The sequence below is a fragment of the Lipomyces oligophaga genome, assembly GCF_038497815.1.
Source record: "Lipomyces oligophaga strain CBS 7107 unplaced genomic scaffold V1516scaffold_2, whole genome shotgun sequence".
NCBI classification, from domain to species: domain Eukaryota; kingdom Fungi; phylum Ascomycota; class Lipomycetes; order Lipomycetales; family Lipomycetaceae; genus Lipomyces; species [Lipomyces] oligophaga.
The window spans coordinates 1,350,955-1,376,961 of record NW_027117786.1 but is presented as its reverse complement, the minus strand read 5'-3'; the positions used below and the strand labels follow the sequence as shown (position 1 = coordinate 1,376,961).

Sequence of the window (26,007 nt, the reverse complement as noted above, 5' to 3'; positions counted from 1 at the left end):
ACTATGTATCTTAAATCTATTTGCATTGTCATTCAAGATATAAAAAATACTCGTCAACAACATTTATTTTTATATATCCCATTCCAATAATATTTATGAACGTTAGAATGCTAGATGGTAATTTGCGTTGGGCTTTTCTAACGCATTAATCCATCAACATTTTATTTATGCGGTAAGAGGATTTCCTCTTACGTGAAAACATTGCATATTCCACAAAATATAACGCATTTACTTGAAAGTATCGGTTTATGCCATTAAAAAAACTTTTAGATTTATACATTAGTTTAATGAGGCAAAAAAAATATTGTGATCCTGGCTTGTGTAAACTCAAAATTTTCTCGTTCGCGACTTGTCGACTTCGTTTACGCTAATATGAACTTTTTTTAAAGCAACTTTAGCTGATATTGGCATCTTCATCTGATGGCCCTGATAGCAAAATCTTTTGGTATAATTAATATACTGCTATTTGGTTACCTTTATTCAAAGGAAGAAATTTTGTTATTAGATAATCACTATTTAGACATTCAATTTTAGTTATTAATTGAGTTAGTAAACCTCACCCAAATTATCATGCTTTCCTCATAAAACCTGCAAGTCAGGCATCATAAAGCGTTGAATTCTAGAAGAAAAATTCGTTTGAAAGCGATATTAACAAGATTTTTGAGCTCTAAAATGCACGCTATTAGATTCGTTTACTTAGACAAAATATGCATTTCGGAATTATTCTGTGGTTTTTTTAACTTTTTTTTTCAATCGTAGGTTATCAGTTTATCTTCGGCATAAACAATGCTGTTAGATATATAAACCTGTGAACGCGTTACGCAGAATATAGCAAAACTTTTCCGTATTAATTAGGGCAAGAAATTCAAGTCGATCGAGACACTATGCACGGTAGATATAATCTGCCTTCTGTGATCATCCCACTAATTAGAAGTTTAACAGGCAAAAACCTTAAATAAAATGTTGAATCTAACTCTGATAAATTATGATCCTAATGATACTCTGCATCCACGAATTTATATGCAAACATCTCCCATCCTTGCTTCATCAGCCTAATTTTTTTTATTTCCTTAGGGTAACAATTTCTTTCCTTCTTATTTATCAGTCAACGATATCATGAAATTGAGATAGACACGCAGTTATAATAATTATTATTCTTTGTCAACCATCCTACTCCATTAAAAACTCGGAAAGTACTATGTCAGAAAGTACTGGATAAGCTGAAAAATTATATAAACAAAAGATCAATAAAGTATACTTCTTCAGTCTAGAAGCCTCATAGAGTCAAAAAGAAACAAGATGATAGTACTATAAGAGATTCAATCAGTAGTTTGCAGGCTTTGGATATATGCAGAACGAATAAACTCATATAGCGTGACTCATAAATTTGTTCATAGTATTCTTGGAATTTAACCCAAGTTCCTTCACTAGAAGCTTCTCATGATGAACAAGAGCTTTCATGACTAAGGTATCGAACTTTCCTTTTACATCTTTGTTTAACTTAAGAGTGCTGTTCCAGTAAAATATATTTCTTGTATTGAAAATAATTGCTAACGCTAGCATAGTTATTGCACACATTGAACTCGTCAGTTTTACAATGAAACTCAATCAGGAAAGAATACAAATATGCAAGGCAAGATCTCTTTCTGAAAATATATTTTTAACTTGAATATTAGAAAACAAAGCAGAATAAAAGTTTTTAATTCATAATGTTTTTGCAAAACAACATTCAAGTCAGGTTAGAAGCATCTGGAACAAGCACATGCTAGAAGGAGATACTTACTCTCTTAGTTCATTTGTATCACATAAATCGATCAGTGCCGACATGGCTATAATAGTAGTCACCTTATCACAGTTCCGAAGCTATTTCAATCGTTAACATGGAAGTTTTCGATAGAATTCATATCAAATATCAAGTTCTATGAAAAATATTTCTATTCATGGATACTAACTGTCCATATGCGTGAACTTTGGAATATTACTTCAATTATGACAAATATTTGAGAGCGTTATAACGATATAATAATATATGCTGAAGAACTCTAAGAGTTGTTTTATTTCCAAAAAATCTTGTCTTAAAACATTCGTTAGGTCCATTGATAGCATATATCAGATTGCTAATATTTGGAGCCATAAATTTCAATAATAAGGAGTCCACTTATAATAACTTTCTGGCTTGGGAACTGTCCAAAAAACCTTGAATAGCTGAATTGATCTTCAGGATGATAAATTTACTAGAAATTGCTGCTTCCAAGCAAGAGTAAAAAAAGTCGCATCTAATTAACTGAATATTAATCAGCCTTATCACGATGATAGTTTTTCATAAGATGGAAGGTTCTTCCTCTGAAAGAAGCAAAGATGACATGCAAATGTTACTGATAGATAAGATTTGGGGGTCCAAATGGAGTAGTCTTACAATAAGATAAAAGAAGTTGGTACAAGGACGGAGTACAGAAATTCCTTTCTAACTATTATTGCACCTTGATCAATTGGAGATTGACTTTTCCACTCAGTGCTTAGAGATAAATAAACAAAACAATATTTCTGTATTTGATTACAGCGAGATCCTATCTTCCGATACGCCATCACTAATCAATCTACAAAGGTTTTCTAGTTATTGAATTACCGAAAGGAGTCTAGATCAAATGAAACTGAATAAGGCAGATAACATTGATAAATCTGGTCTGAATTGGGGACCTATTACAATTAGTATTGATTTCTACGGATCAAAACTTTTCTTTTTGATACATTGCACTAGAACTGAAAGAAATTAGCTGCACGATTAAGTGATTTTTGTCGACTCCGTATATAATATAATAATATTAATGGAATCAAATTTTTCAAATATTCATAAATCTAAACACAAAATTTTGGAAGCATTCAAAAATAATTGTGCGCTTACTTTTAAATTCGAAGCTTGAATTCTAAATCAGCATTTGATCTACACCCAAACAATTTAACGTTGTAACAATTCAAAGTTGTCAGATAGTGCTCAGCTCACGTAAGTTTTCGATCTTCCAATATCCAATGGGTCTATCATTTAAAAGCTACTAGTTCTAATACCATTTTTATTTTGGTTTTGGGTAGAATCGCTTGAGTTAACATAAATTGAAATTCTCAATCACAGTTATAGCATTGAGGCACTTGAGTACTAAAGGTAGCAATTCCAAATATAATTTTCATTACCCAGGAAGTCAAATAATGTATTGGGAGATTATGTAGAGCTCTAAGAAACTGCTAGACTAATAGTTTGGACAAGAATAATTATCGCGGATTCTTATTTTATTTGAAATTATGTATAGATTAACTTTTTCACCTCCAACCGTTAGGTCTCTCTTTCTGAAATAGTTGATATAATAGAAAGTGCAGCGCATTTCGAGTTATGGTCTAAGCCAAATTTAACTCAAGGAGATGCAAGCCAAAGCAAACTGAGTTTATAGGGATAATTGTATATAAAAACGTTTGGTATAATATTTTTCTTGCTTTTCCAAATTCTTTAACGAAAGCTTCAATCATGTTCCGAATATTTATTGAATGGTAGTACAAATCTTAGCTGCAGTTGATCATATTGATTCTAAATGCGCTCATTTTGCCCCATGTATTTTCTGATACTCTCTGTGTTTGCTTTTTAATTGCGTTAATAATTGTTTACATGCTAAGTTTATTAGATAAGTTCAAAATGACTTTTCATCCAGTAATCTGTCGGCACTATTTTTGAAGCGACTCTGATGATTCTTTTCACGCTCTTTCAAGAAATGATTCCTGAATCCTCAAGGTATTTCTTATTTACTAAATATCTATCTTTTCTTTTCTGTCTATAAGTTCGTATTCGGACTATACCTCTTAACGAAATATTTTGTTGAATTTGCTTGAACTTGAAATCATTTCAAGAGCGACGATTTGGATTTGAAGTGCAAGATTGCTAATGGATAATTAACATGTTTTACTAATGATAGAATAAACTAATTGCCTAAAAAAGTCACAGAGAATATATGCTTATTGAATCTTAGTTCTTTGAAGAAATTCCTCATACCAATCCAGTATTGAAAGCAAATCATAAAATAAATAGGTAATAAAGTACAACAAAATTATAATTTTCAGAACTTGCTTGCGGCTCTAGATTTTGTGAACGTAGTAAACAAGAAATATCCACCGCCATGTAGTAAGTAAACAATCAAAAATTGATTCCAGACCATAATCAGTTTTACCCTTCTTTTACCAGCCCCATACCTTTTGAAGGCCTTTGTAGAAATTGGATTTGGAATATAATCAATAATATCTCCATTTGATTCCCTGGTCTAGCATATTTTCTCAACCATATGAAATTGTTGAGTAAATGAAAAGTTAATCCTTAATTAGAAATGGTTAGTTTATCAGTGTGCGGATTGTAAGAACTATCGACAATAAATTTTTACTAGGTTGCTATCACGTGAATCTTGAAAATGGTGCTCTTCCCTATTGTGTGCGAATCGATTGCTATTATTTTCATAGTTGGTTTAATTTCGTTCATAGTACGTTGTTAAAAATGGATTCACCTTGTAGTATTGCAGTTCTATTATACAGATATTCACATACGAAGTAAGTAGTAATAGTCTAGAAGCCAAAATATTTGACTATTTATCCATGTTGTGCGTGCCTGAGCTTGATAATAAAGGGACTTGAATTGGGATATCCGCAACTCTATCCCAGCATGGTTTGTTTGTACTGTTGTTCTCTTCCCACGTGAATTGGATTGGGACACTAATTGCTACGGTGAGCTAAGCAAATAGCCTCTTCCCTATTCTAGATGGTTCATACATATTCATTCATAATCTAGACACTATTATTTTTTGTTCTGTTTCATTGCTCTAATGAAATAACTGAGCGGCTAGTTCTTTATATTTTGGCAATACGAATGAGTGACTGGCCATGAGTGAAATTGAATGTATAAGGAAATTTGAAAGCAACACAGTCCTCCAAAATGGTAAGATGAAATTCTTAGATTATGTTCATGAGATTAGTAAAACTTATATTGTTCGCTCTTAGACCTAAGATCAAAAAGAATAATTATTTTAGGGAAAATTGAGAATATATCCGCAATTGTTATTGCTGAGAAAACAGCATTTGATTTGAATACCTCAGAACATAGCTTTTCCTTCACTTCAATTTCCGAGCTACAATTATTAGATAGTAATGATGTTTACCGCTGGTATAGGGCCACGATTATACAAGATGTAACTTCTATGCCTTCATTAAAGCTGTCATTGATCTGGCCGGCCACAGCAGCTCACATAGCCAAATACTCAAGTTCAAAGCGTCGACTAATAGTTGAGACACCAGAGCTGTATTCTCTATATCACGAACCCTATATCAATAGTATGCGGGGAGAGAGATTGCGCTGGTAAGCTCCACTTGATGTTTATTGAAAATAACTATTGATATTTGCTTCAGGGTTTATAATATACTAGATCACAGAGTTGAGTCCGATAGAATAGTTTACGAGAATAGTGATAAATTGAAGGGATTTATTCTTTTACCTGATTTGTGAGCACGACCAATTACGAGGATAGAGTATGAGTCTAATAGTCTGCTTAGGAAGTGGGATCGTGTTTCTACGGACTCGCTCTATTTAGTAGCAATTGTCCACAGACGGGATATATTTTCCATCAGAGATCTCAATAAAACTCACCTTAATTGGCTAAAAGAAATGCGCGATCAGATTTTAACTAAAGTGTGTGAAAGTTATCCAGATTTGCAGCCAACGCAACTCCGCTTGTATTTTCATTATCTTCCTTCGTATTATCATTTACACGTTCATGTGACTAATGTTTTATATGATAGTGGGGGTGATGGTACAATGGCTGGAAGAGCTATTCTCATGAACGATGTGATCTCGCGCCTAGAGAATATGAGTGATTCTGTTGGAGGTTTTCAGAATGCTGATCTCAGTTTTTTGATTAGCGAATCCTCTGAATTATGGATTCATGGCTTCTCGCAAGTTGTGCAATGATGGCTCCTTATTGTGGAGCTTACATATTCAGGCGTTACTAAACTGAGCCTCAGAATGACCACATATTTGATAGAATAATGGCTTTCTATAGTCGTATTTTGTTCATGGTCTTCAACTTGCTTTCCTTCCTTGTGCAGTCATTTTTTTACGTTGACGTGTCGACTTTCAAAGATTGCGAAATACTAAGATTTTTGTAAATAAGAGTCTCCATATTTTATGTCATATTTAATTTGCGATTACACCACTTACATCATAAATGGTAAATATTTAGATGGAACAGTTTTGTTCCAACTAACTATTGTGCTTTTCACGTTGGGAACGGAGAAAGCTTAACTATAAAGTAGCATACATATCCCATTTCGCCTAAAATATGAATGGCACAGTAATTGAAGTCTATTTAGCTGAGCCGGAAATTACATCAACTCTTTCCGAAATTATCAAATGATCCTTAGATCTTCACTTGTTTTGATGGCTGTGGCCGTTGATGTACTCATCGACTTAGCTGGGGCAATAAAAACTCCCACGGCAATTAGAGGAGTAGCTCCAAAAGGTATAATTTTGACTGTTCTACTTTTCTTTGCATACTCACTCATAATCTTAAGATATCGAATTTTATCAACCTGATCAAAGCGGGAATTGGGCATGCTTGGGAAATCTAGAAATAGTTATTCCATTTTCACGGGTAAATGATGACTATTGTGACTGCCCTGATGGCAGTGACGAACCAGGTACATCCGCCTGTGCCAATGGCTATTTCTTTTGTAAAAATATTGGATACACCGCGCAAATTATACCTTCTACCAAAGTCAATGATGGTATATGTGATTACGATGTCTGTTGTGATGGATCAGATGAATGGAATGGATTAATACGATGTGAAAATAAGTGTAAGGAAATGGCTACGGAGACTTCTAAGAAGGAAGCCGAAATGAGGAAGGCACAAGTAGCTGGTTGGAGGGCTCGATTGAAGCTAGTGTCAAAGGCAAAGTCGATGCGCTCTAGTCTTGAACATGAGCTCTCTTCGACTAGAGCACAGCTGGATAATGCCAACGAGCAGCAAGAGAAGGCAGATAATCAGCTTAAGGTAGCGGAGCTTAGATCGACAACACAGGCTGCAGGACCAAGCTCAAAAGATTCATTTGCAGAAAATGTTCTAAGTAGATTACAAGATTATCGAGCGGCCAAATCTGCATTTCTCAAGAGAATAGAAGAACTAGAGTTACGTGTCCAAGCGACTGAAGAGATTTTAGCAAATCTCAAGAACGACTACAACCCCAATTACAATGACGAAGGAGTCAAAAATGCAGTGAAGGCATATAATCAGCTGTTAGAGATTCCAATAGATGATACACCTGAATATGTTCAATTTGCTAATGAACTCTCTGAGGAAAAGGATGAAACTCTGATGAGTTCTAGAGGAGTCAACTTCGATAATGACACAGGTCAGTTATTTTGAAGCCCTTAATAGATCTAGTATTAATCATACTAGCTTATTATTCCTCATTAATACCTTCATCTTGGATCAAATTCTTTTTTGTTAAGGTTTCAGAATTGCGCAACTTTCTGGTGCAGAACGGGTTACTTGCAGAACGATTATCTTCTGATCTTGAAAGCAGAGATGTTCAAACAGCCAAAACTGAGCTAAAGGAAAGTAAAAAATTGGTCAAAAACGTTCAAAATAAACTCGACAAATTGGAAAAGGACCTTTATAAGACATTTTATGGGCAGGATGATGTATTCCGTGCACTTCAAGGCGAGTGTATGGACGTGGAGAGCGGTGACTACATTTATGAGCTGTGTTTTGGTGAAAAAACTGTGCAGAAACCTAAAAGTGGCTCGAACACTAACCTAGGGTAAGCCGGATTGATACTTGCTAGTTGGTAACATATTAATTAGTTTTGATAGAGCTTTCGACAGAATTGAAGGCGACAAACTATATTTCACTCGTGGTGCCAAGTGCTGGAATGGTCCTCACCGCAGTACTACTATAGTTATGGAGTGTGGAGAAAAAAACAGATTACTCTCTGTTTCTGAGCCTGCGATGTGCGAATATTTGTTCAAAATCACTACGCCGGCCATGTGTACTAAGCCAAGCGACAAAATCGCGCAGAACCACGATGAGCTATAATTTTGGACATAATCTTGTAAGAAACTAGAATTTGAGGTTGAGCATGCGTTATCCCTGGAGCCGTAAAACAATAGCGGTAATATATTCACCATCATGCGAGAGGGAGACTTTGAAAGTTTCATCCTCCATATGAGGAGAAGTGATTGAAGGGGCAGCTGGTTTCTCTACTTCATATTAGGATGCTTCTAAGCAAGCTATATAAAAATGCTATTACTTTCCTGTCATGTTCTCTGAGACTGTACACCATTCTTTGAATTCGAAATGCTGTTGACGAGAATTATCAAGGCTTTTGAACAAGGCTTCCTTGACAGACCAACTGTTCATAATCAGTATATTTGTACAAAAATAGCGGTTAGATGCCAAACCATCGAGCCAAAAATCGAATTCTTTTGTTCAATGAATCCCAACGATGATCTGGAAGGCGTTCGTAGAATTCATATTCGACTGGGTGAAGTATTCTAAGAGGAAACTTGCGGGAGTTGATCTCTTTTGACATCAAATTTGTGATTCGAGGCAGAAACAAAATATCAATTCCAACATTGCGAACTGACATATTTTTGGAAACAGTTATGCTTCTGCTCCGCTACGCGTCTTACAAAGTTTGCAATAGTTTTGAACAAGAAAGAAGAATAGTTACAGTCCACAACCTATCTTACAACACAGATTGAAACCTAACCCAAATGTTGAAGACTTAAGTAATTACAAGCAATTATGATATCAAAAATCGTCAAAAATCACCTAGAAGGAAGAGCTGAAATATAACTGGAAAGCAAAATCAACTACAAGGTATTAGTGAAATCTTGCAAAATGGCATGAGTCTGTCAAGAGGACAAGTCTTGAAATAGAAACCTAATGAAGTCAAATATATAAAGTGGTTGATATTTTCAATTATCATCTAAATAATTATTATGTACAACGGATCATTCTGCACAAAAGCTGTTGTAAGCCAAATAGCCTAATCCACAATTGTTATACCAAAGTAGTAATTTCAGCTCCCGGTAGGATCAGTTTTGGGACCCGAAGTTTCATGGCCCTTTGCCAGTTCTTGGTCCAGTCGCTCCTTAGCTCTAAAAATCTTGCTCTGCAAATAAAAACTGCCTCCTTTATCTTTGCTATTAACCTTGAAAAGATGTTCAAATCGCTTGGTAACTTCAGATGCCGATGAATTTGACTGAATGTGAAGAATCTTGCAGGCTTCTTCCAATGTTATTTCGCCCCTTCTGGTTGTGCCTCCCTGTGCTCCATTTGCAGTAGCCTGTTTGACAGCCTGAGTCAAAGCACGACCAAAAATTTGACCTCCGACAAGAATGACCCTTAGAAATGCTTGAGCCTGAAACTAATTAGAATGGGCTGACGATCAAGGTACGGATGATTATTGAAGCAGCTTACCATTTGTTATGCGAATTTATCCACCAAAAAGCGAAAAATATAATATCTGCTTTGTAACGACTTACAACCAAAACAGTCCGATTAATTAATCATATAGACAAGTATACTCCAGTATGAGCCAAATCAGCAAACAAACTTCCTTGGGTGAACCAGTCCCAGAAGTTCCGGTAAATAATGAGGTTAGGGTAATTATCAGTCGATTCGTTCTAAGCTTGTGACCAAGAAATACCGCGAGACCTCTCCCGAGTCGATTTCGTATAATATTATATCTCGTGAACCTTGTGAAATACGAATAGATATCTTTTTTTCAAAAGCTTGTTATAGAGGGCTTGAGGATTTTTAAAGTGTCGATTTCGTTTCTGCTTGTCAAAATAATTCGCCTGAGAGTTAATTGATTTCTAGCTATTTCCAGGATTGCATTTTTTTTGTTATCTGAGAACAGGTTGCTCCACTTTATATTCAAATCTGCTGTGTTCTATAAACATAAACAGTAGCTAGAAAAATGGATGATCAGACAAACAAATTTCGAATGAAGTCGCCATTACACGATGCTGTATGTTATTGAGCTAGTGGTAGTCGCTTAAAATTCTTTATACTAACATTGTGCCTTGGCCAGCTTTCGCAGAACCAATCTTTACCCGTGGTCGTTGCGGAAATGAAGGTTATTGGTGGTTCTAAAACACGTGAATCATTTCTCAGAGCTCAAATAAAGGAGATAGTAGGAAAAGAATATACTGTCTCTTCCCTGCTGGCTGCTCTTGATAATTCCTCTGAAAAGCTGCAGGCATTTGGAATATACAGTGCGGTCAATTACAAGCTTGATCTCAGTCCTTCAGCAGTTAATCAGTCAGGCTCTGTACCTTTGATAGGGACACTCACCTTGCGTGAAAGTGCACGATTTCAGTTCAAGGCTGGGACAAGCATTGGTAATGGCCAGGCTGACGCAACTGTTGAAGGACGTTTGGGAAATCTTTTCGGAGGAGCTGAAGAGCTTACTGTCTCAGCTGATCGTGATATTGGGAATAAGAGATCATACTCTGTGAATTATCGCTCCCCTATCAAGAACTCAGACGTGTGGAAAAGTGAATTGGCTGGATTCATCTCTTCCAATGAGCGACCATGGGTTTCTCATGATGAGACTTTGCGAGGGATCAGATTAAAAGCCGTTGGGCCTGGCGTTTTGGGAGGAACCCAGGAACTAGGTTATGAGGCCGCCTGGCGGACTATCGGTAATCTCAAGCCAACTGCCAGTAAGACGGTTCGCATGGAAGCGGGCGAAAACTTCAAGTCCTCCATATTCAATCAGTGGCAATTATATAAATTGAATGACATATTTTTGCCTACTGCAGGTTACAGCATGAAGTTTTTTCATGAAATTGCAGGGTTTGTACCAAATAACAATGGCGATATCCAGTTCATGAAGGGTCAGTTTGAAGGTAAAGCTGTTAAAAGCTTTTTTAATAATATTTTCACTTTTTCATTGAGCGGAACGGGTGGTTTATTATGGGGATTAGATGATACACATAAAACAAATCTTTTAGACCGATTCTTTTTGGGTGGGCCAAACAGTGTTCGAGGTTTCTATTTGAATCGGCTTGGTCCTAGTGACGAAGGTATGTAATATCAGAAAATTGATTCTGTTTAATATTAACAAAAACTGTAGAAGATTCAATCGGTGGAGAAGCTTACATTGCGGGAGGTTTAAGTTTATTCACTCGTCTTCCTCGAGTGTCTGCTGACTCTCCTCTCCGTTTGCATTTCTTCTCGAATGCGGGTAGTCTACTTGGAATAAACTATACTAACCCTTCAGAGACATTTTGGAACTTACTGAAAACGCCTTCTATTTCTACAGGATTTGGTCTCACATATCGGCATCCTGCTGCTAGATTTGAGCTTAATTTTACATTGCCGATAGCTACACGAACTAGTGAATTTCCACGGAAAGGATTCCAGTTTGGCCTTGGTATGACATTTTTGTGAAGGTTTGATTTACATTGTTTCACTATGGTGTATCTAATAGTCTGTGCTACAAAATTGGCTTTGTTCAGGACATCTAATTGTATTTCATTTGGTACGCTTGTTTAAATGCTTGTAAACTGTCCTCTTTCGTACTTGGTAATACACCTTGGTAATACACCCTTGCTATATATGTCCATTCAGTCCTCGCATAGAGGGCAGACAATTCGGAAGATATTTTTTATCACCGTCCGAAACAGAAGATATGCACGACTAAAATTCGAGGTGTAAAAGCGAAAAATCTACAAACTTTTTAGATTTATGATTTTATAGATTAGGGAGAATTAAGCTGGAGCCTGCGGAATTTCGTGAATCAGCCATGAATTCATTTTCCTTAGGATCTATATCTCACTCACTCAGTGTGCGTTCTATTACAACGAATTTTAGCCGTGCTCGAAGATATCCTACCCCGAAATATCCTTGTTATACTCGATTCTTTTGTTTCAGTTCCCAAGTTGGTGCGAGAAGCGGTGCAGAAAGTGCTGTCCGGAGTAATGAGGACCAGCAAACCCAACTACCCAAGCCAGCATCTGTATTTGTTAGCACCAAATTTGATGCATCTAATGAAGCGAGTGTAGACTCGAAAATAACACCAGTGGAACAAAATGTACCGGACAGATGGGTTGCGGGATTGATCATGAGAGTCATGAGACTTCTACATATAGATGTGGAAGAGAACCAAGCAGCTCCTGTTGCCGGTCGAGTTTATATGAGACTTTGTAAAAATCAAGCGCTGCATCTACCCGGAACTAAAGAATATGCAAAAATACCTCAATTTTATTATGAAGGTAGGTATATGAGGCTGGCATTTTCTGGAGCATTCAAATAACTTCTGTCTAGTACTCGGTCTTAAGCCATCGCTTGCGCAGTGGTTCCAAGTAGCCAGTCTTCATGCGTGGATGCTTCAAGTTAGAATGCGGGCATTACCTGAAAAATATGCATCTATATATGAGCAGGCATTAATTGATGGTATCTTTCTGGATACAGAAAAAATGTTGGTTGATTCTTATAAAATTAGAACCGGCAAAATTATAGAAAATACTCTCAAAGAGCTTCATTTACAACTTCGTGGTAGTACTTTGGCGTATGACGAAGGTCTATTGGGTGATGATGCAGTTCTTGGTGCAGCAATTTGGAGAAATATCTTCGCAGCAGACAGCGACATTGATATGCGAAATGTTTCCAGAATGGTGAAATATGTACGCGCAAATCTCTTTATTCTAGACCGAACGACAGATTTTGACTTTGCGATTGGTCGCTTTGTCTTCATTCCACCTTGGATCGATCCGCATCCTGAGAATGTACTCAAATACCAACCGCAGAAGCTCGACTCTCAATTTCTATTCCCCGGCTATGAATCTAAGTTTTCTCAAACTCTAGATTGATCTAATGGATTGAAAGGCTTGTGTTAGGAATATATTACTTGTATATATGATCATGCAATAACTAAATAAATTTTAAGTATCATCTACCGATGGTTCGTAGAGGGATCTTTCGTGCCAAGTCAGCAACACGTGGTGAATAGTGCTTGTCCATCAAGAAGTTCTCCCACAAAAGCGCGGCAGCGGGATTGCTTTGCTCCGGAACTTCTGCAAGAGGTTTATAAATACCATTCATAACTTTGTCATTCGTTGAAAATAGAGGAGCCAAGGGTCCACTGCCTGTTGAAGTTTGAATCTGATCCACAGCACTATGGCCCGTAAAAGACCTGCACATGTGATCAAGGAGTTTATTAACCGCAAACGCAGATTTTTCAGGAAAGTGGACAGAAGCAACTGATACTCGTTTTGTGAAAGCTATAAGTCGTTGATGACCCCCTGAACTTGAACCAAAATTGACAGTTTTATAACGCTTATCAAAGAATATTGTGTCGAAGCATTTCAATATCATTTCAGTCTCAGTACTCAGACTAACTCGAGATTCGTATTTGCGGTCAGAAAAGTTCTCTTCTCGCTTCAAGGGATCTGAAAGTCTCAATGTGGTATTTGATCGCTCAAGATCTGATGAAAGAGAGATTTCAATCAATATAGAATAAAGATAGTTAACGAAGAAACTTAAATCCAGCCCAATCGATTCGCCGGCCTGGCCAGAAAGTAGTGTGAATGCAGTCATGACACATAGTAAACCTTCACGTACCATATTCCTAGAAATTTGTGTCTCTGCCTCTAAATATTTCAAACTTTTATCGTCAAACTGACGATTTCTAATTAGTTCCTTAAGGACTTCAAGTAAATCGCCAAACAGATCTGCATTGATAAGATGGGCGAATTTAGCTAACCCTTCTAAGGAGGCGCCCATTAAACGATGTGACCGAGCTTTCAAAATTTCTAAGTATGTTGCAAAGGTAAGTTTCAAAGTTTCTGCCTGCCATCTTTCAATTTCTTCCTTTGATGTAGCATACTCGGCTTTGGCAAGCTCCTCTTCAATCTGCTTTAGCTCTTTAGCACGCTTCTTTTCTGATTTAGTACGATGTAGTCGTTCCTTCTTTTTGATTTTCGGCTTCTGCTGAGCGTCTTGAGCAGTCTGATTGAGGCGCGCAGCATCCAAAGATGAAAGGTCTGTCAGAAGTCTCAAATGCAAAAATGTGTTCAAAACGGCTTCATCTACCTTATACTTGCGCTTCTTTAGCAAACTTGTAATCATTTTTACGCCGTCAAGGGATGAGGCGCCTTCTTCATCTTCGTAGAATAAATTGTTAAGACATTGAATGCATTCATCAAAGCCACAATCAGAAGTAGAATCAATTAGAGTAACAGAATCATGTAAGAGTAATCGCCGTCGGCCGAGCCGTTGACCAACGATTTGAAGCAGTTCTGTACGGAAGTTGAAATGTGGTACAGAGCTTAGTAAGTGGCATGTACATGATAGAGCTGTCAGACTCAATTTTATTGATGCAGATGACGGATCAAGGCCGAATAATGGGCGAACAAACTTCTCCAAACAATCGATGAATGCTCTATACTGAAGAACAAGGGTCTGTTCGAAATGTCGTAACTTCTTCACTTCCTTACTCACTTTCTCAGATTTCTCTAAATCTGAGAGAGGCCGAATACGATAACTGTTCAAGCAATTAGTAGTGTGATTAGGAATGTCTGGCTAACATACCCAGGAATAATGCTTTTGAACACAGCTAGCTGAGAAGCTAGAGCAAATCGCTTTAATCTGAAGTTTCCACATTTTGCATATGATTGTAGTTTTGCGAGATTTTCAATCTGATATAATTAATATACGATATGACACAGTGCCGATCTTGACAGTGACTAACCTTCTCCTCGGGGTCTTCAATGAGTTCGCCAGCCAGTCTTGAAAGCTCTTCCTGAGCCAATCGAAATTGAACTATTTCCGGTAACTTCGGCTCATCTAATTCTTCTAAATCTTCCAAATCAGTGGATCCCTCCTCATTAACATCGGAGTCGATTTCGTTGACCTTCTCCTCAGCACTCTTGTCTTTGGTCTGTATTAAAACTCTCTGAAGTGCGCCAGTTGTTGTCTTGATAGGTAAGCGTTCAACCACTTCAGAATGGTGATCAGTCCCAGACCAATATCTGGCTCCACTTTGCTCATATGACTGTACTTCGTTATCTGAATTCGACGGCAGTTCTCTTAGCTCGTCTTCTTCATATAAATAATTCTTAAACTCCGAATTTTTGATTGATCCCGCTTTCAATCTTGGTCCTGAATGTTGCTGAAGCTTTCTTCGCTTCAGCGGTCCAGCCCGTTCACTCTTCAGCCGCTTTTCTGTTACAATTGACAACATTTATGACTATCACGCAGTTCGACTATTTGTGAACAGATCAAGAATGAAATTTTCAAAACTGGTCGAGAGTAAAGAGGAACACCATAAAATAAAAGTTTCCTGTTGGGAGTTTGTAGAGTGTAAATCGAGTATTTTGTGCTTGTAGATTCCTGAAGTAAAATCCAAATTCAATTGAGTTCTATTATAATTTCTCTAAACCAATAAATTAACCTGAAAGAAGTAATTGCTACTTTTCATCCCTGTTTTCACTACTTTATCCTCGACTGGATCTATAAGAGAGTTGTGTTTTGAGCAACGTTTTTATGATGGAGTCAGCTGGCATGGACGGGACCGTATTGCCCTCGATTATGTTTACCACAGCAGCGCAGATAGTGGATTTTGTCGATAGTAAGCAAGAAGAAAAAATTGGTCGCTTATCGACCTCTAATCCCAGATAGAACGGTTAATAGTTGTGTTACGCGACGGTCGAAAATTGATAGGAGTGTTACGGTCATTTGATCAATATGGTTAGTAGATTTCACTTGAACTGAATGGGATTTGGAATTTTGACTGGCTTAGCAAATTTTGTGTTGCAAGACACAATCGAGCGGATAATCGTAGGCAAGAACTACAGCGATGTTGAGCGAGGAGTGTATTTGATACGAGGAGAAAACGTTGTTCTTGCAGGCGAATTAGTATGTGTGATTAGCCACAGGCTTTAAACTTGAACTAGAGCATTAACAAGTCGGTTATAGGATCCCCAAAAAGATGATACGCTGAACTTGAAGGAGATTCCGATTGAGCAAATTTATGCGGCGCAGGACGAGGAGACTGAACTACAGAAGCAGATGGAATTTGTCAAGAGCGTTCGTTTAGCTGAAGAGGGGTTCCTAGTAGACACTCAATAGAAATGATAGCATTAAATGTATGATATATGAAGGAAAGGCTATGCTGAAAATGCAGCCGAAATCAACTCTAGTGTCCATTTGAGCAAGTCTGCCATTGGCAATTCGAGAGCTGGAATTGCATGGATATTCAAGTTATGAGCATATTCGCTTAGGTCTGCGTCGACGTCACCATTGGCAAAAAGATGTTTGTGAGATTCGATATATCCTGGCCAGACATATTTATCAAAATATTCGGGAGGATCCACCCAAAAACCTTAAAAAATTTAGATTAGAAAACATAGCTGAATAAAAACCGATAACAAAGGAAAAAAGAAAGCTACCTTCCAACGTGGCATAGCCATTTCTTGTCTCACGACGACTCTTAAGAAGATCGTGAGGTGCTCTTAGAAGAATACGTAGATCAAGAGTTTCTATTATAGAAGGGTCATTGTACAACAAGAAGCCATCTATAACACAAAACTGCAGACTATCGAGGTTTGTCAGCGAGCCGAGAACTGTATTCTTAATCTCTATAGCCTCTTCAATTGACAGAGGCGGAATACCTATTGGATTCTGATCTTCTTTGTAAGCAACATCTTCGGGTAGCTTTTTGTTTTTTTTTATGTACTCGAGAGCGCCAAACAACTGTGGGAAATCAATAGCTCCAGGGCAATCCCAGTCTACAACACCATTCTTAACAGGAATATCAGCTTCCGGCTACATCAAAAATCAGTATTGAACATAGTCTGAATTAATCCATTCATTTGAGATACCTTGTAGAAGTCGTCTTCATGTAGAATAAATGAGCCTGGGAACAGAGCAACCAGCAGTCGGGCTAGCGTCTGGACAGGTCAGTTTTTGAACAAAGATAGCTGGGCACAGTCTCATAAGTAACTTACACTTTTACCGGACGAAGAAGGACCACTAATTCCTATTAGGATAATATCTGCTTTAGCACTCATTCAGCTGTTCAAATTGTCCTATGACAAAATGATAAGTGATAAAATGGACAACTGAATTAGCTCTGAGCCGTACTGAGTAATTTGTTGCGATAAGAACCTTTTCCCAGACGATAAGCCCGTTAGAGCAGATGATAATAAGCCAAAATAGGAAATTTATAATTGATTTCTCTGAATTGGCGTATATGTGATTGGGATTCAAAATATTAGTTAATACATAAATGAGCGAACTATTCCTACGGTGGCTGCGGATCATTCTTAGAAAGAAGTAAGGATATAGTATAACTACAAGTCATCACCATTTAAAAGCTACTGCTAATCCAGAGTATAATTACATAATCCAATTAAAAATCGAGGTCTTAATTGGCTTCTAGCTGAATATTTTATAATGTCGGAGCATTTACTCACGAGATTTTGCTAGCATGACTAGACTGCATCGATGTTGGCATAAGTTTCAGGTTGTTAAAAGTGGTATTGCTTCTACCTGAGATTGAAAACCGAATTAAGAATCACAAATTATTGATCTGCTGCTAAAATCTTGATAACAAACTTATCATATTAGACGTTAATGACAAGCTTTTCGCCACTAACAGCATAATCCTGGAGAATCTTTAATCCAGCATCAACTCCTGCAAGACCTCCTTCAACAAGACGAGGTTTTTGAGTAGCAACAAATTTCCCCGAAGCAAGATTGGGTGGAAGCCATTTGCGGTACACCCAGAAGAAAAATTCCTGGTAGTTATCAGGAGCAGTAACAAATTTAATAGAGAGTCCTGATTCATCAGCCAACTTCTGATCTTCATCACTAATACGAGGTGCACTGGCAATTTTGAACTCTGAAGGATCAATATTGAGTTCACTAACAAGACGAGAGAATATGTTAATAGTGGGAGTAGCCTCCTTAACCGCAACTAAAGCAGTTCTCAATGCCAAGGAGCCTGAATCTGACTTCACCGTTTCAACAATTTTATCAACAACATCTTGTTCCTTGTAGTCAAAGACCTTGTATGCACCGAGCTTGAGAAGTTCTTCATGGTGATCGGACTTGGCAATCGCATAAACCTTATATCCCATTTCAACAGCATTTTGCAGAGCAGATACACCAACAGAACTTCCAGTTCCCCAGATAAGGAGCGCCTTGGAACTATTCTCATTCTTGACAGTTTCGGAGAATTCAATGGCACTTTCAGACAATGGCAGTGTTATGCCAGCGGTGTAGAGGCCAGCCCAGGCAGTCCAAACTCCCATGGGAAATGTAGCTGCTGTGTCAAAGTCTATATTTTCTGGGATAGGACTAATGTAAGAATCTTCAGTCATAACGTATTCCTGATACGATCCAAAGTCAGGATCAGTTTGCCTAAAAAAGTTTGTCCCAAAAACCAATGCACGAGTTCCAACCTTGATTTCGCTAGGATTGACAACATCAGGACCCAAAGCAACAACAGTGCCACCAACATCTGAACCTATGACTGTTGGAAGTTGGTGCACCATCATACCAAAGTGCATTTGAACATAATCAAGATGGTTCAAGCCTACCGAATGCACTTTCACCAGCACTTCGCGTCCAGTTGGAAGTCGCACAGGTCTTGATTGAACAGCAGACTGACCAATTTTGCTGATGACCAAAGCTTTTTGAATTTTTGGAAGAGTGATGGACGCCATCGTGAACGGATTAAATATTTGAGAAACAAGATCTGTGGAAAGTTGAGATGAAAAGTAGGTGTTAAGGACTTTATATAGAGAGAACAGTAAAATAGACTTCAAATAACAGATGGCTGTAATTCCTTATTAAAACTAAATTCCGACAACACACTGTGCTCAGAATCCAATTTAACTGGCTCTGATAGCTCTAAATCATCCAGGGACGGGCTCGGTGAAGCTGGAGATGACAGTACCGAGCATTGTTCCCACTAAATTCGGCGGATAAATTTCTCCGATGCCTGGATCCGAGATAGATGGATCCGAATAAATTTTGGAAATAGAGTCTAATACAAAGGGATTTTGCGCAGAAGTCTCGACTGAAGTCATCAAACACCAGATATCGGTCGGAGGAATACAAATTGTTCAAATACTTTTGATTTATCCGATACCAATTACTGCTTACACATAGCGAGCGCTTCTGCCGGAGCTTGCGCCAGATTGATAATTAAATCATCGAGTACACCTGTTAGCACAAAAAAATATTCACCTCTAGCAGACACCTTCTTTCTTTTGTTCGGTTTGCCACAGTCGGATCATATCTAACTGCTCTTCATCGTAGCACTCGCTTATGCTTGCTAGAGTACATCACGTGTTAGTCCCGTGAGACTGAAGCGCGGAACTACTGTTCATGTCAACCTGAATTTGCAGCTCATTTCAGCGTAGATACTATTAAGGATTTGGCGACAATCTCCGAACGAAGGTTTCAACGCGAAATTTCAGTTTTGCTTGTCTTGCTTTGCCTCGGAACCGAAATGCCCCCTAAGCGCTCTTCACCCGGCACTGCTGCTGGTTCGCCTGCCAAGCAGCACCATTCTCATCACAAGAAAAAGTCATCAGAGACACAATCTAACGGAAACATCCATGACAAGGAGGAACCTGTCACGATCAATCCGGTTTTGGTATGAGATTTCTGCTTCTCTGTCTGGCTTAGGATTGTTTTATTAACAGGCTCAGTCGGAAAAGGAAAAGAAGAAACAGAACTTCATCGTCCGGACAATATGGACTGTCGTCATGATTCTCGGCTTCTTTGCCCTTCTTTGTGCGGGTCACGTCTGGATTATGGCTCTTGTTACAATGATCCAGATTTTGACGTTCAAAGAAGTTATCGCACTCGCAAACGAGCCTGCTCGGGAAAAGCGGCTTCCATATGGAAAAGTCATCAATTGGTACTTTCTGGCCACTACTATTTATTTTCTTTATGGAGAGAGCGTTATCTACTATTTTAAAGAAATTGTATTAGTAGACTCGTATCTTCTACCCTTTGCTATTCACCACAGATTCATTTCGTATATGCTTTACATCATTGGTATGTCACCCTTCCCTTTTTGCTTCCGTTCACAGTCTAAATTTTCATCTAGGATTCATGATCTTTGTCTGGTCTCTTGAAAAAGGTCACTACAAATTTCAATTCGCGCAATTTGCTTTTACGCATGTTACTCTTCTTCTTGTTGTCGTTCAGGCTCAGTTTATTATGAACAACATTTTTTCAGGTCTGTTCTGGTTCTTCCTCCCCTCTTCGCTTGTTATCATCAATGATATTATGGCTTATATTTGCGGAATCACATTCGGTCGAACTCCATTAATCAAAATATCTCCCAAAAAAACTGTAGAAGGTTTTATCGGTGCTTGGATTTCGACGGTTGTTTTTGGGATGATATTAGCGCATTTTTTAATCAAGTCAAAGTATTTAATTTGTCCCATCGTTGATCTCTCCACCAATATCTTTTCTGGTCTTGACTGTATTCCCAACCCAGTCTTCGTTCCTCATACTTTCAAGGTTCCTCAGTTTATCGTTCCTCTTGTGCACAGGACTTCGTTTGAGATCGAGCCTATCCATTTCCACGTCATGGTCATGGCCACTTTTGCTTCATTAATTGCACCCTTTGGGGGCTTTTTTGCGTCTGGTTTAAAGCGTACGTTCCAGATCAAGGATTTTGGTGACACTATTCCTGGCCATGGTGGTATTACAGATCGGATGGACTGCCAGTTTTTGATGGGATTTTTTTCTTACATCTATTACGACAGTTTTGTTGCAGTATGTCTTCCGGTTTCGTCTATTCTATTTTAATTTTTACTAATATTGGTTAGACTCATCATATTCGTGTCGGAAGTATTTTGGAAACTGCTATCCAAAGTCTCACTTTTCAAGAACAGATCCAGCTAGTCGGCTCGTTACAGAAATATCTATTTAATCAAGGTGCCATTTCAAAAGATGCCTACGAGTGTTTCGAGAATAGCATCAACCGCTAATCCTGTCGATTCTTCCCTCAAAAGTCACAATTTATCATCCCAATTTCCTCGTTGGGATGTTAGACATCACCTGAAGCAAAATTTCAAATACCTCCAGTTCACGTTCTTTAGCTAAATATTACAATAAGTTAATATTAATTATATTGATATTGACTTTCTGCTTATGCCGAAAATTATTGTTTCCACTTGAATTGATAAGCCAGCTAATCAAGAAATTCTGAGTATAGGACAATAATAATATGGTTCAGCGTTTGAAAACTAAAGATATTTTTGTTTATTCCAAGACTATATATTATATTACATTATCATTACTAAAACTCCGAACCTCGTTAATATAAACTAGAATTCAAAGCATTTCAGAGTTACTCGTCTGGATCGACTAATTCGTTAAATCGTTCTGCATCTCGCTTTCCTCTGTCGATATCGATATAATAAAAAATCGGAACAGCCAAGAGTAGAAATAAAAACAAAAAGTAGAAAGTATATCTTATATTATGTGTTCTGTCTGTGATTAACGCGGTCACAGTAGGTCCTACAATGGAAGAACCTTTATCAGTGACTGCGTATAGGGCAAAGAATGTCGATTCCTTGCCTGGAGGGATTAGAAGCGAGAACACTGAACGACAATAGCTCGACATTCCACCGAGACAAGCCCCGTAGAGCGCCGCCAGAACGTAGAGTTCCCAAGGATGATGCACCCCGATTGACATGGATATAAATCCAACAAGTGCGTAAGCAGGCACAATGGCTGTTATTGCGACAAGTAAAGAGACTATCTTGTTCGGAGATATGTTCAGATATTTGGGAGCCCATCTTGAAAAAAATATGGCACCGACTATTCCGAAAACCATGATATCTATACCTAAAAATGCTAATGCAGGAGGAGACATTTGAAGTTCTGTTCGGGCAAATAAAATCGACGTGCTGTTGATTGTAGTTGAGCAATCCGATAGAATGAACCATCCAGCAAGATACATTCCTACATCACGCAAATGGCGTACTTGTCTTGCGGTTTTCGCAAGCGTTCTCCAGCCATATAGTACGTAATGAACGAATGCATTTTGAGATGGTTCAAGGTGCAGAACTGGACCAGGGCGGGGACGCATAAATAATGCTACAGGAACAGTGAATATAAGCCACCAAATGCCAATGAGCATTAGCACAACACGAAGCGAAAACACTGTAGAACCCATGGCTGAAATAATTGCTATGCCGATAATCTGCACAATGAACGCAGACAAATAGCCGCATGCAGTTCCCAATCCGCTAAGCTGTCCGGACACTTGTTCCACCTTTTCCAGTTGATAATTACTTAAATCGAAATCAAAGTAGGGTCGTGCCTCTGGATCTACAGTCTCGGCAGGAAAAGATTCAAACGACTCATGAGCATTCTCTGCGCGCGCATTTGATGACGATTTGTTCGAGTTTTCGTCATCGTTCGCAAAATTAGCATCAACTGCAGAGGATGACGCTGCAGCCTGAGAGTTAGAGATATGATCAGAATTCAGTGCCTGATAATCAAAAGATGAGAGAACGTCCGGGTGGCTACGGACCAGGACTGGTAAAAATGCATTTCCACAGACGGCTACTGCACCAAAAGAAGCCTTGACTCGTTAGAATGGCAATGATGAATAGCAACAGGCTTACATTCGAGATGATTGTGAGTATAGAAGCTAAGTAATATGCTCGAGAGGGGACTGCGATGAAGAGCAGTACTGCGATGGCACCGACAATAGAAAATCCAACTAGGATCAATTTTCTAAAACTTCCTACTCTGGAATTAGTGCATCAAGCCCAAAAATCTGATTATAAGATTGAAAATAGTCCCACCTCTATCTGCCGCTCCGCTCATGGAAACGACGACAAGAGCTTGGAGGCACACGCTGATGGAAAACGTATAAAGCGCAAAACTTGCAGGGTCTATGTAGCCACCCATTACTGGCATCACACATTGGCCTGGCCGTGCAGTGCTAGAAAAAGATTCAGGCGAAGGTATTGCGGTCTGACCATTTGCATAGCAATGCTTCGAATGGTCCTCAGCCAAGACTGAGTTATCTCTAGCATATTGTTCTAGAAGAATGGGCAAATATACAGCCACAGCTGCCACGACAAATGGCTCTGAACCAAACGAAAACGACAGCCATCCTATTATCTCACGTTTAGAAGTCACGCGAGCATCTGTATGTGATCTGACCGAGAAACTGGTCGAAACGGGCTGAAGGCTTACCAGTTCCGAAGTGTTCACGGTACTGGCATAATCGTCGAATTGGGCGGATATCTGGCTTGACGATGATGTCATCATAAACGACAAACAAATACTTCGAGCTAAATCTGTCCGGCACTTATCTATCGATTGATCAGTGGAATTTCCTGTAGTCGTAATGCACGATTATCTCTAAAGAATTCCAGATTTCAAGACCGAAACTGTTCGAAAGCTGCTCACATTCGGCTACAGAGCATCGGGTAAGGGTTATTAATTGCATATGAATTCAAGAACCAAAGTCGTATTTTAGCACAAAGCGAATTATGACTAAAAAATACCTGAAGCAGTGAGAAGCATCGGCACACTTAGTATGTAATAGTAGTGGGTATATCTCTTAATGTTGTCAAACTATTTTAGTTCTTTACAAAGCATTCTTGTTCCACTGGTTACCGCAGGAATCATTCTGGCTGGATTACACTTCCGGAAACTGATCCATGTTCTGAAAAGTCCGCCAAAGATAAATCCTCTTGGTGCTTCAATAGCTCTAATATTAGGTTCAGGTAAATAATTGAAAACGTTGCGGAAGTCGCTGATAATATAGGGGGTCATACAACTGAACTTTTAAGGATTGCAGAGGACCTAGATTTTTCTTTGAACTACACTTCCAGAACGTGGGTATATTTTGGCACGGACGAACTATCTATGATTCGCGCAGTAGAACTAGAACGCTCCAAACAGAATGAAAAGAGAACACTATCAGCCCCAATATATAAGAACATACCAAGAGCTAGAGAGGTTGGGCAGTCTTATATCACTAGTATCTGGACTACACTTATTTGTCTAGAAAAATGCATCTCCTTCATATTCGATACAAAACCAGACATTGTAAGGATCTTGTCATTTAGATTTGGTTTAGATACTAATATTTAGGTACTTTGTAATGGTCCCGGCAGCTGCGTCATGATTGCATATGCTTGTCTGATTTATAAGGTAATCAAATTATTTATATTTCACTTGGGTCCTAAATATTGACGTTTCAAAAAATTAAAGTTTCTTGCGGTGAGAAATATAAGAATAATTTACGTGGAATCATTTGCTCGAGTGGAATCATTATCGCTTTCGGGTCGCCTACTACTTCCCATTGTTGACCGATTCATTGTACAATGGCAGCATCTGGCAGAAAAATATGAAGGAACAGAATATTACGGCGTTTTAGCATGATGTATTTTCGTTTTTTTTAATTATCTTCTACAAAATGAAAAAATCTGTAACCGGCTTTGTGGTTACCTAGGCAACGTACACAATCCCCTTGATGTAAACAAGAATCGCGTTCGCGTCATCGGGAGGTCCGTATATCAACAAAAGTGGAATATATAATCTAAAAGTTGATCTAGCATTAATAAGTAGACGTGATTGGAGCCTTGACTATAAGATACGTTAATAAAGCTACACTATGGCTATACTTAACTGGATATTTGACCCAGATAATATAAATGAGACCACGATAGATGACTTGTTAGTGAGTCAGGAGGAAGAGATTCATGAAGGTGAATTGAGATAGGAATTATATTTTTCGGAACAATTTTAACCAGATAAGATAACGGATTAGACAGTCCGGGAGCAGCTTTATGGGCACTTAAAGCGATTCCATCGTTATGGAGAAGTTCACCACGATACAACGCGATCGCAGAGCCAACACATAGTCCAGCGCGTCCACAGGTGAAGAATGATTCATTACATGCTCAGTTATTGCGGAAACGTGCAAGAGAATCGATGCAAAATAGCGAAAATAAAGAAAATATCGTTTTGCCAAAAGGTCATCGAATAAGAGAACAACTAAATTTCGATACTCCGAGTCGCCAACCAAGACTTAACGAAATAGGATCCACCATCCGATTACCAGGGATTATTCGAACTCCAGGAAATGAGTCACCGAAGAAAGCTGTCGTATTTGCGGACAGTGTGAGATCGGAACAAAGACTCAATCGAATTCGGTCAGGTTTACCAAAAAATTTCCCGGGGAAGTTTCCTAGCCCTTGGACACCGAAAAGTGTTATCGATCGACTAGATCTAGCAGAAACACCACCTACTACACATGCTCTCCGGAGACAAATACACTTAGAGCATGCGGTTCAAAAGAATAAACAATTCAATACAACGAAGTTGACAAAGTCAAACTTGTTATCAACATCAACGACACCAAGTCAACAAATTACGAGAACAGAATCAATAAAAACAAAATCTAAGACTAGAAAATTATCACAAGCGGAGGTGAAGCAAGTTGGGTATCTGCTTGACACAGTGTTGGAAACAAACAATCAACTTGAATCTCTTGTCACCGAACAAGCGAAACAAAACAGCAAGCTTTTACAGTCAAGTCATGTCCAGCTATTGAAACCAACAGATCCCTTACTTTCCTTTGAATCTTCTGATTGGAAACAAAAATACCTTCAATCCAAACAGGAAAACGAAAGATTAATAAAACTTCTCGACGATGTGCAACAACACACGGAATCGATGACTAGATTTGCGGAAGCCCAAGATAAAAAAGTAACTGCGTTATCAAAAGCTTTAGCAGAGCAAGAAAAGCTTCGGAAATTGACCGAAATGGACATTTCGCAGTTACGGATTGAGCTGAAGAATTTGAAATTGAAAAGTGAACAAGTTAATCGTCGTCGGCTGCGGAAATTGGCTGGTATGATATAAGTTTCAATAATATTCATCTGTTGCATACTTAAAATCAGACTCC

The 26,007-nt window shown here is 38.4% G+C and overlaps 14 protein-coding genes across 14 annotated transcripts; 8 read left to right on the top strand and 6 right to left on the bottom strand.

Annotated features, from left to right (window-relative positions):
- Window positions 1-4,908: 4,908 nt before the first annotated feature.
- Window positions 4,909-5,989, top strand: V1516DRAFT_694913 (HIT-like domain-containing protein; the record flags this gene model as incomplete). Its single annotated transcript, XM_066923973.1, has 4 exons — window positions 4,909-4,963; window positions 5,026-5,380; window positions 5,431-5,523; window positions 5,575-5,989. The coding sequence occupies 4 exons, from the start codon at window positions 4,909-4,911 to the stop codon at window positions 5,987-5,989; spliced, it is 918 nt and encodes a 305-aa protein (XP_066779162.1).
- A 332-nt stretch (window positions 5,990-6,321) lies between these two features.
- V1516DRAFT_671495 (glucosidase II beta subunit-like-domain-containing protein) lies at window positions 6,322-8,536 on the top strand. Its single transcript, XM_066921576.1, has 4 exons — window positions 6,322-6,539; window positions 6,592-7,431; window positions 7,479-7,842; window positions 7,895-8,536. Exons 1-4 carry the CDS (start codon window positions 6,431-6,433, stop codon window positions 8,115-8,117), a joined length of 1,536 nt encoding a protein of 511 aa, XP_066779161.1. The 5' UTR covers window positions 6,322-6,430; the 3' UTR covers window positions 8,118-8,536.
- On the bottom strand, window positions 7,693-8,720 carry V1516DRAFT_671492 (4'-phosphopantetheinyl transferase superfamily). The gene is made up of 4 exons (XM_066921575.1): window positions 8,483-8,720; window positions 8,338-8,433; window positions 7,838-8,283; window positions 7,693-7,770 (listed from the first exon to the last, which is right to left on the bottom strand). The coding sequence occupies exons 1-3, from the start codon at window positions 8,668-8,670 to the stop codon at window positions 8,166-8,168; spliced, it is 402 nt and encodes a 133-aa protein (XP_066779160.1). The 5' UTR covers window positions 8,671-8,720; the 3' UTR covers window positions 7,693-7,770; window positions 7,838-8,165.
- Window positions 8,721-8,983: 263 nt separating this feature from the next.
- V1516DRAFT_671491 (mitochondrial import inner membrane translocase subunit tim16-B-like protein) lies at window positions 8,984-9,669 on the bottom strand. The gene is made up of 2 exons (XM_066921574.1): window positions 9,507-9,669; window positions 8,984-9,447 (listed from the first exon to the last, which is right to left on the bottom strand). The coding sequence occupies exons 1-2, from the start codon at window positions 9,507-9,509 to the stop codon at window positions 9,106-9,108; spliced, it is 345 nt and encodes a 114-aa protein (XP_066779159.1). The 5' UTR covers window positions 9,510-9,669; the 3' UTR covers window positions 8,984-9,105.
- Window positions 9,670-9,690: 21 nt separating this feature from the next.
- V1516DRAFT_671489 (surface antigen-domain-containing protein) lies at window positions 9,691-11,645 on the top strand. The gene is made up of 3 exons (XM_066921573.1): window positions 9,691-10,059; window positions 10,123-11,119; window positions 11,170-11,645. Exons 1-3 carry the CDS (start codon window positions 10,009-10,011, stop codon window positions 11,484-11,486), a joined length of 1,365 nt encoding a protein of 454 aa, XP_066779158.1. The 5' UTR covers window positions 9,691-10,008; the 3' UTR covers window positions 11,487-11,645.
- A 36-nt stretch (window positions 11,646-11,681) lies between these two features.
- On the top strand, window positions 11,682-12,947 carry V1516DRAFT_206689 (ubiquinol-cytochrome C chaperone-domain-containing protein). The gene is made up of 2 exons (XM_066918733.1): window positions 11,682-12,310; window positions 12,363-12,947. The coding sequence occupies exons 1-2, from the start codon at window positions 11,842-11,844 to the stop codon at window positions 12,905-12,907; spliced, it is 1,014 nt and encodes a 337-aa protein (XP_066779157.1). The 5' UTR covers window positions 11,682-11,841; the 3' UTR covers window positions 12,908-12,947.
- Window positions 12,926-15,379, bottom strand: V1516DRAFT_647979 (nucleolar complex-associated protein-domain-containing protein). Its single transcript, XM_066920211.1, has 3 exons — window positions 14,788-15,379; window positions 14,628-14,734; window positions 12,926-14,580 (listed from the first exon to the last, which is right to left on the bottom strand). The coding sequence occupies exons 1-3, from the start codon at window positions 15,277-15,279 to the stop codon at window positions 12,987-12,989; spliced, it is 2,193 nt and encodes a 730-aa protein (XP_066779156.1). The 5' UTR covers window positions 15,280-15,379; the 3' UTR covers window positions 12,926-12,986.
- Window positions 15,380-15,469: 90 nt separating this feature from the next.
- Window positions 15,470-16,440, top strand: V1516DRAFT_671483 (uncharacterized protein). The gene is made up of 4 exons (XM_066921572.1): window positions 15,470-15,666; window positions 15,717-15,785; window positions 15,838-15,953; window positions 16,014-16,440. Exons 1-4 carry the CDS (start codon window positions 15,582-15,584, stop codon window positions 16,164-16,166), a joined length of 423 nt encoding a protein of 140 aa, XP_066779155.1. The 5' UTR covers window positions 15,470-15,581; the 3' UTR covers window positions 16,167-16,440.
- Window positions 16,205-17,107, bottom strand: V1516DRAFT_694908 (P-loop containing nucleoside triphosphate hydrolase protein; the record flags this gene model as incomplete). The annotated part of the gene is made up of 4 exons (XM_066923972.1): window positions 16,205-16,419; window positions 16,487-16,862; window positions 16,919-16,987; window positions 17,045-17,107. The coding sequence occupies 4 exons, from the start codon at window positions 17,105-17,107 to the stop codon at window positions 16,205-16,207; spliced, it is 723 nt and encodes a 240-aa protein (XP_066779154.1).
- A 262-nt stretch (window positions 17,108-17,369) lies between these two features.
- V1516DRAFT_205771 (chaperonin 10-like protein) lies at window positions 17,370-18,862 on the bottom strand. Its single transcript, XM_066918732.1, has one exon. It carries the CDS (start codon window positions 18,764-18,766, stop codon window positions 17,663-17,665), a length of 1,104 nt encoding a protein of 367 aa, XP_066779153.1. The 5' UTR covers window positions 18,767-18,862; the 3' UTR covers window positions 17,370-17,662.
- A 601-nt stretch (window positions 18,863-19,463) lies between these two features.
- V1516DRAFT_671476 (cytidylyltransferase family-domain-containing protein) lies at window positions 19,464-21,472 on the top strand. The gene is made up of 4 exons (XM_066921571.1): window positions 19,464-19,704; window positions 19,760-20,111; window positions 20,164-20,840; window positions 20,894-21,472. Exons 1-4 carry the CDS (start codon window positions 19,558-19,560, stop codon window positions 21,053-21,055), a joined length of 1,338 nt encoding a protein of 445 aa, XP_066779152.1. The 5' UTR covers window positions 19,464-19,557; the 3' UTR covers window positions 21,056-21,472.
- On the bottom strand, window positions 21,306-23,455 carry V1516DRAFT_671473 (autophagy-related protein 22-like protein). Its single transcript, XM_066921570.1, has 3 exons — window positions 22,886-23,455; window positions 22,703-22,824; window positions 21,306-22,659 (listed from the first exon to the last, which is right to left on the bottom strand). The coding sequence occupies exons 1-3, from the start codon at window positions 23,355-23,357 to the stop codon at window positions 21,418-21,420; spliced, it is 1,836 nt and encodes a 611-aa protein (XP_066779151.1). The 5' UTR covers window positions 23,358-23,455; the 3' UTR covers window positions 21,306-21,417.
- A 200-nt stretch (window positions 23,456-23,655) lies between these two features.
- V1516DRAFT_694905 (UDP-N-acetylglucosamine transferase subunit ALG14) lies at window positions 23,656-24,479 on the top strand (the record flags this gene model as incomplete). The annotated part of the gene is made up of 4 exons (XM_066923971.1): window positions 23,656-23,818; window positions 23,860-24,143; window positions 24,189-24,248; window positions 24,309-24,479. The coding sequence occupies 4 exons, from the start codon at window positions 23,656-23,658 to the stop codon at window positions 24,477-24,479; spliced, it is 678 nt and encodes a 225-aa protein (XP_066779150.1).
- Window positions 24,480-24,711: 232 nt separating this feature from the next.
- Window positions 24,712-25,964, top strand: V1516DRAFT_662945 (uncharacterized protein; the record flags this gene model as incomplete). Its single annotated transcript, XM_066920474.1, has 2 exons — window positions 24,712-24,805; window positions 24,856-25,964. The coding sequence occupies 2 exons, from the start codon at window positions 24,712-24,714 to the stop codon at window positions 25,962-25,964; spliced, it is 1,203 nt and encodes a 400-aa protein (XP_066779149.1).
- Between the last annotated feature and the right edge of the window lie 43 nt (window positions 25,965-26,007).

Bases quoted from the DNA above. Each gene is read 5' to 3' on its own strand.
- V1516DRAFT_671495 (XM_066921576.1), top strand. From the start codon at position 6,431: ATGATCCTTAGATCTTCACTTGTTTTGATGGCTGTGGCCGTTGATGTA. The intron at 7,432-7,478 runs GTCAGTTATTTT...TAATCATACTAG, and splicing joins CAACTTCGATAATGACACAG to CTTATTATTCCTCATTAATA. The intron at 7,843-7,894 runs GTAAGCCGGATT...TAGTTTTGATAG, and splicing joins GGCTCGAACACTAACCTAGG to AGCTTTCGACAGAATTGAAG.
- V1516DRAFT_671492 (XM_066921575.1), bottom strand. From the start codon at position 8,670: ATGTCAGTTCGCAATGTTGGAATTGATATTTTGTTTCTGCCTCGAATC. The intron at 8,434-8,482 runs GTTTGGCATCTA...GATTATGAACAG, and splicing joins ATTCGATTTTTGGCTCGATG to TTGGTCTGTCAAGGAAGCCT. The intron at 8,284-8,337 runs AGGAAAGTAATA...CTAATATGAAGT, and splicing joins ACAGTCTCAGAGAACATGAC to AGAGAAACCAGCTGCCCCTT.
- V1516DRAFT_671489 (XM_066921573.1), top strand. From the start codon at position 10,009: ATGGATGATCAGACAAACAAATTTCGAATGAAGTCGCCATTACACGAT. The intron at 10,060-10,122 runs GTATGTTATTGA...TGCCTTGGCCAG, and splicing joins AGTCGCCATTACACGATGCT to CTTTCGCAGAACCAATCTTT. The intron at 11,120-11,169 runs GTATGTAATATC...CAAAAACTGTAG, and splicing joins GCTTGGTCCTAGTGACGAAG to AAGATTCAATCGGTGGAGAA.
- V1516DRAFT_206689 (XM_066918733.1), top strand. From the start codon at position 11,842: ATGAATTCATTTTCCTTAGGATCTATATCTCACTCACTCAGTGTGCGT. The intron at 12,311-12,362 runs GTAGGTATATGA...ACTTCTGTCTAG, and splicing joins ACCTCAATTTTATTATGAAG to TACTCGGTCTTAAGCCATCG.
- V1516DRAFT_647979 (XM_066920211.1), bottom strand. From the start codon at position 15,279: ATGTTGTCAATTGTAACAGAAAAGCGGCTGAAGAGTGAACGGGCTGGA. The intron at 14,735-14,787 runs GTTAGTCACTGT...TAATTATATCAG, and splicing joins TTGAAGACCCCGAGGAGAAG to ATTGAAAATCTCGCAAAACT. The intron at 14,581-14,627 runs GTATGTTAGCCA...TTGCTTGAACAG, and splicing joins TTCAAAAGCATTATTCCTGG to TTATCGTATTCGGCCTCTCT.
- V1516DRAFT_671483 (XM_066921572.1), top strand. From the start codon at position 15,582: ATGATGGAGTCAGCTGGCATGGACGGGACCGTATTGCCCTCGATTATG. The intron at 15,667-15,716 runs GTAAGCAAGAAG...AATCCCAGATAG, and splicing joins GATAGTGGATTTTGTCGATA to AACGGTTAATAGTTGTGTTA. The intron at 15,786-15,837 runs GTTAGTAGATTT...TGACTGGCTTAG, and splicing joins ACGGTCATTTGATCAATATG to CAAATTTTGTGTTGCAAGAC.
- V1516DRAFT_205771 (XM_066918732.1), bottom strand. From the start codon at position 18,766: ATGGCGTCCATCACTCTTCCAAAAATTCAAAAAGCTTTGGTCATCAGC.
- V1516DRAFT_671476 (XM_066921571.1), top strand. From the start codon at position 19,558: ATGCCCCCTAAGCGCTCTTCACCCGGCACTGCTGCTGGTTCGCCTGCC. The intron at 20,112-20,163 runs GTATGTCACCCT...ATTTTCATCTAG, and splicing joins GTATATGCTTTACATCATTG to GATTCATGATCTTTGTCTGG. The intron at 20,841-20,893 runs GTATGTCTTCCG...AATATTGGTTAG, and splicing joins ATTACGACAGTTTTGTTGCA to ACTCATCATATTCGTGTCGG.
- V1516DRAFT_671473 (XM_066921570.1), bottom strand. From the start codon at position 23,357: ATGATGACATCATCGTCAAGCCAGATATCCGCCCAATTCGACGATTAT. The intron at 22,825-22,885 runs GTGGGACTATTT...ATTCCAGAGTAG, and splicing joins GAGCGGAGCGGCAGATAGAG to GAAGTTTTAGAAAATTGATC. The intron at 22,660-22,702 runs GTAAGCCTGTTG...TAACGAGTCAAG, and splicing joins TACTCACAATCATCTCGAAT to GCTTCTTTTGGTGCAGTAGC.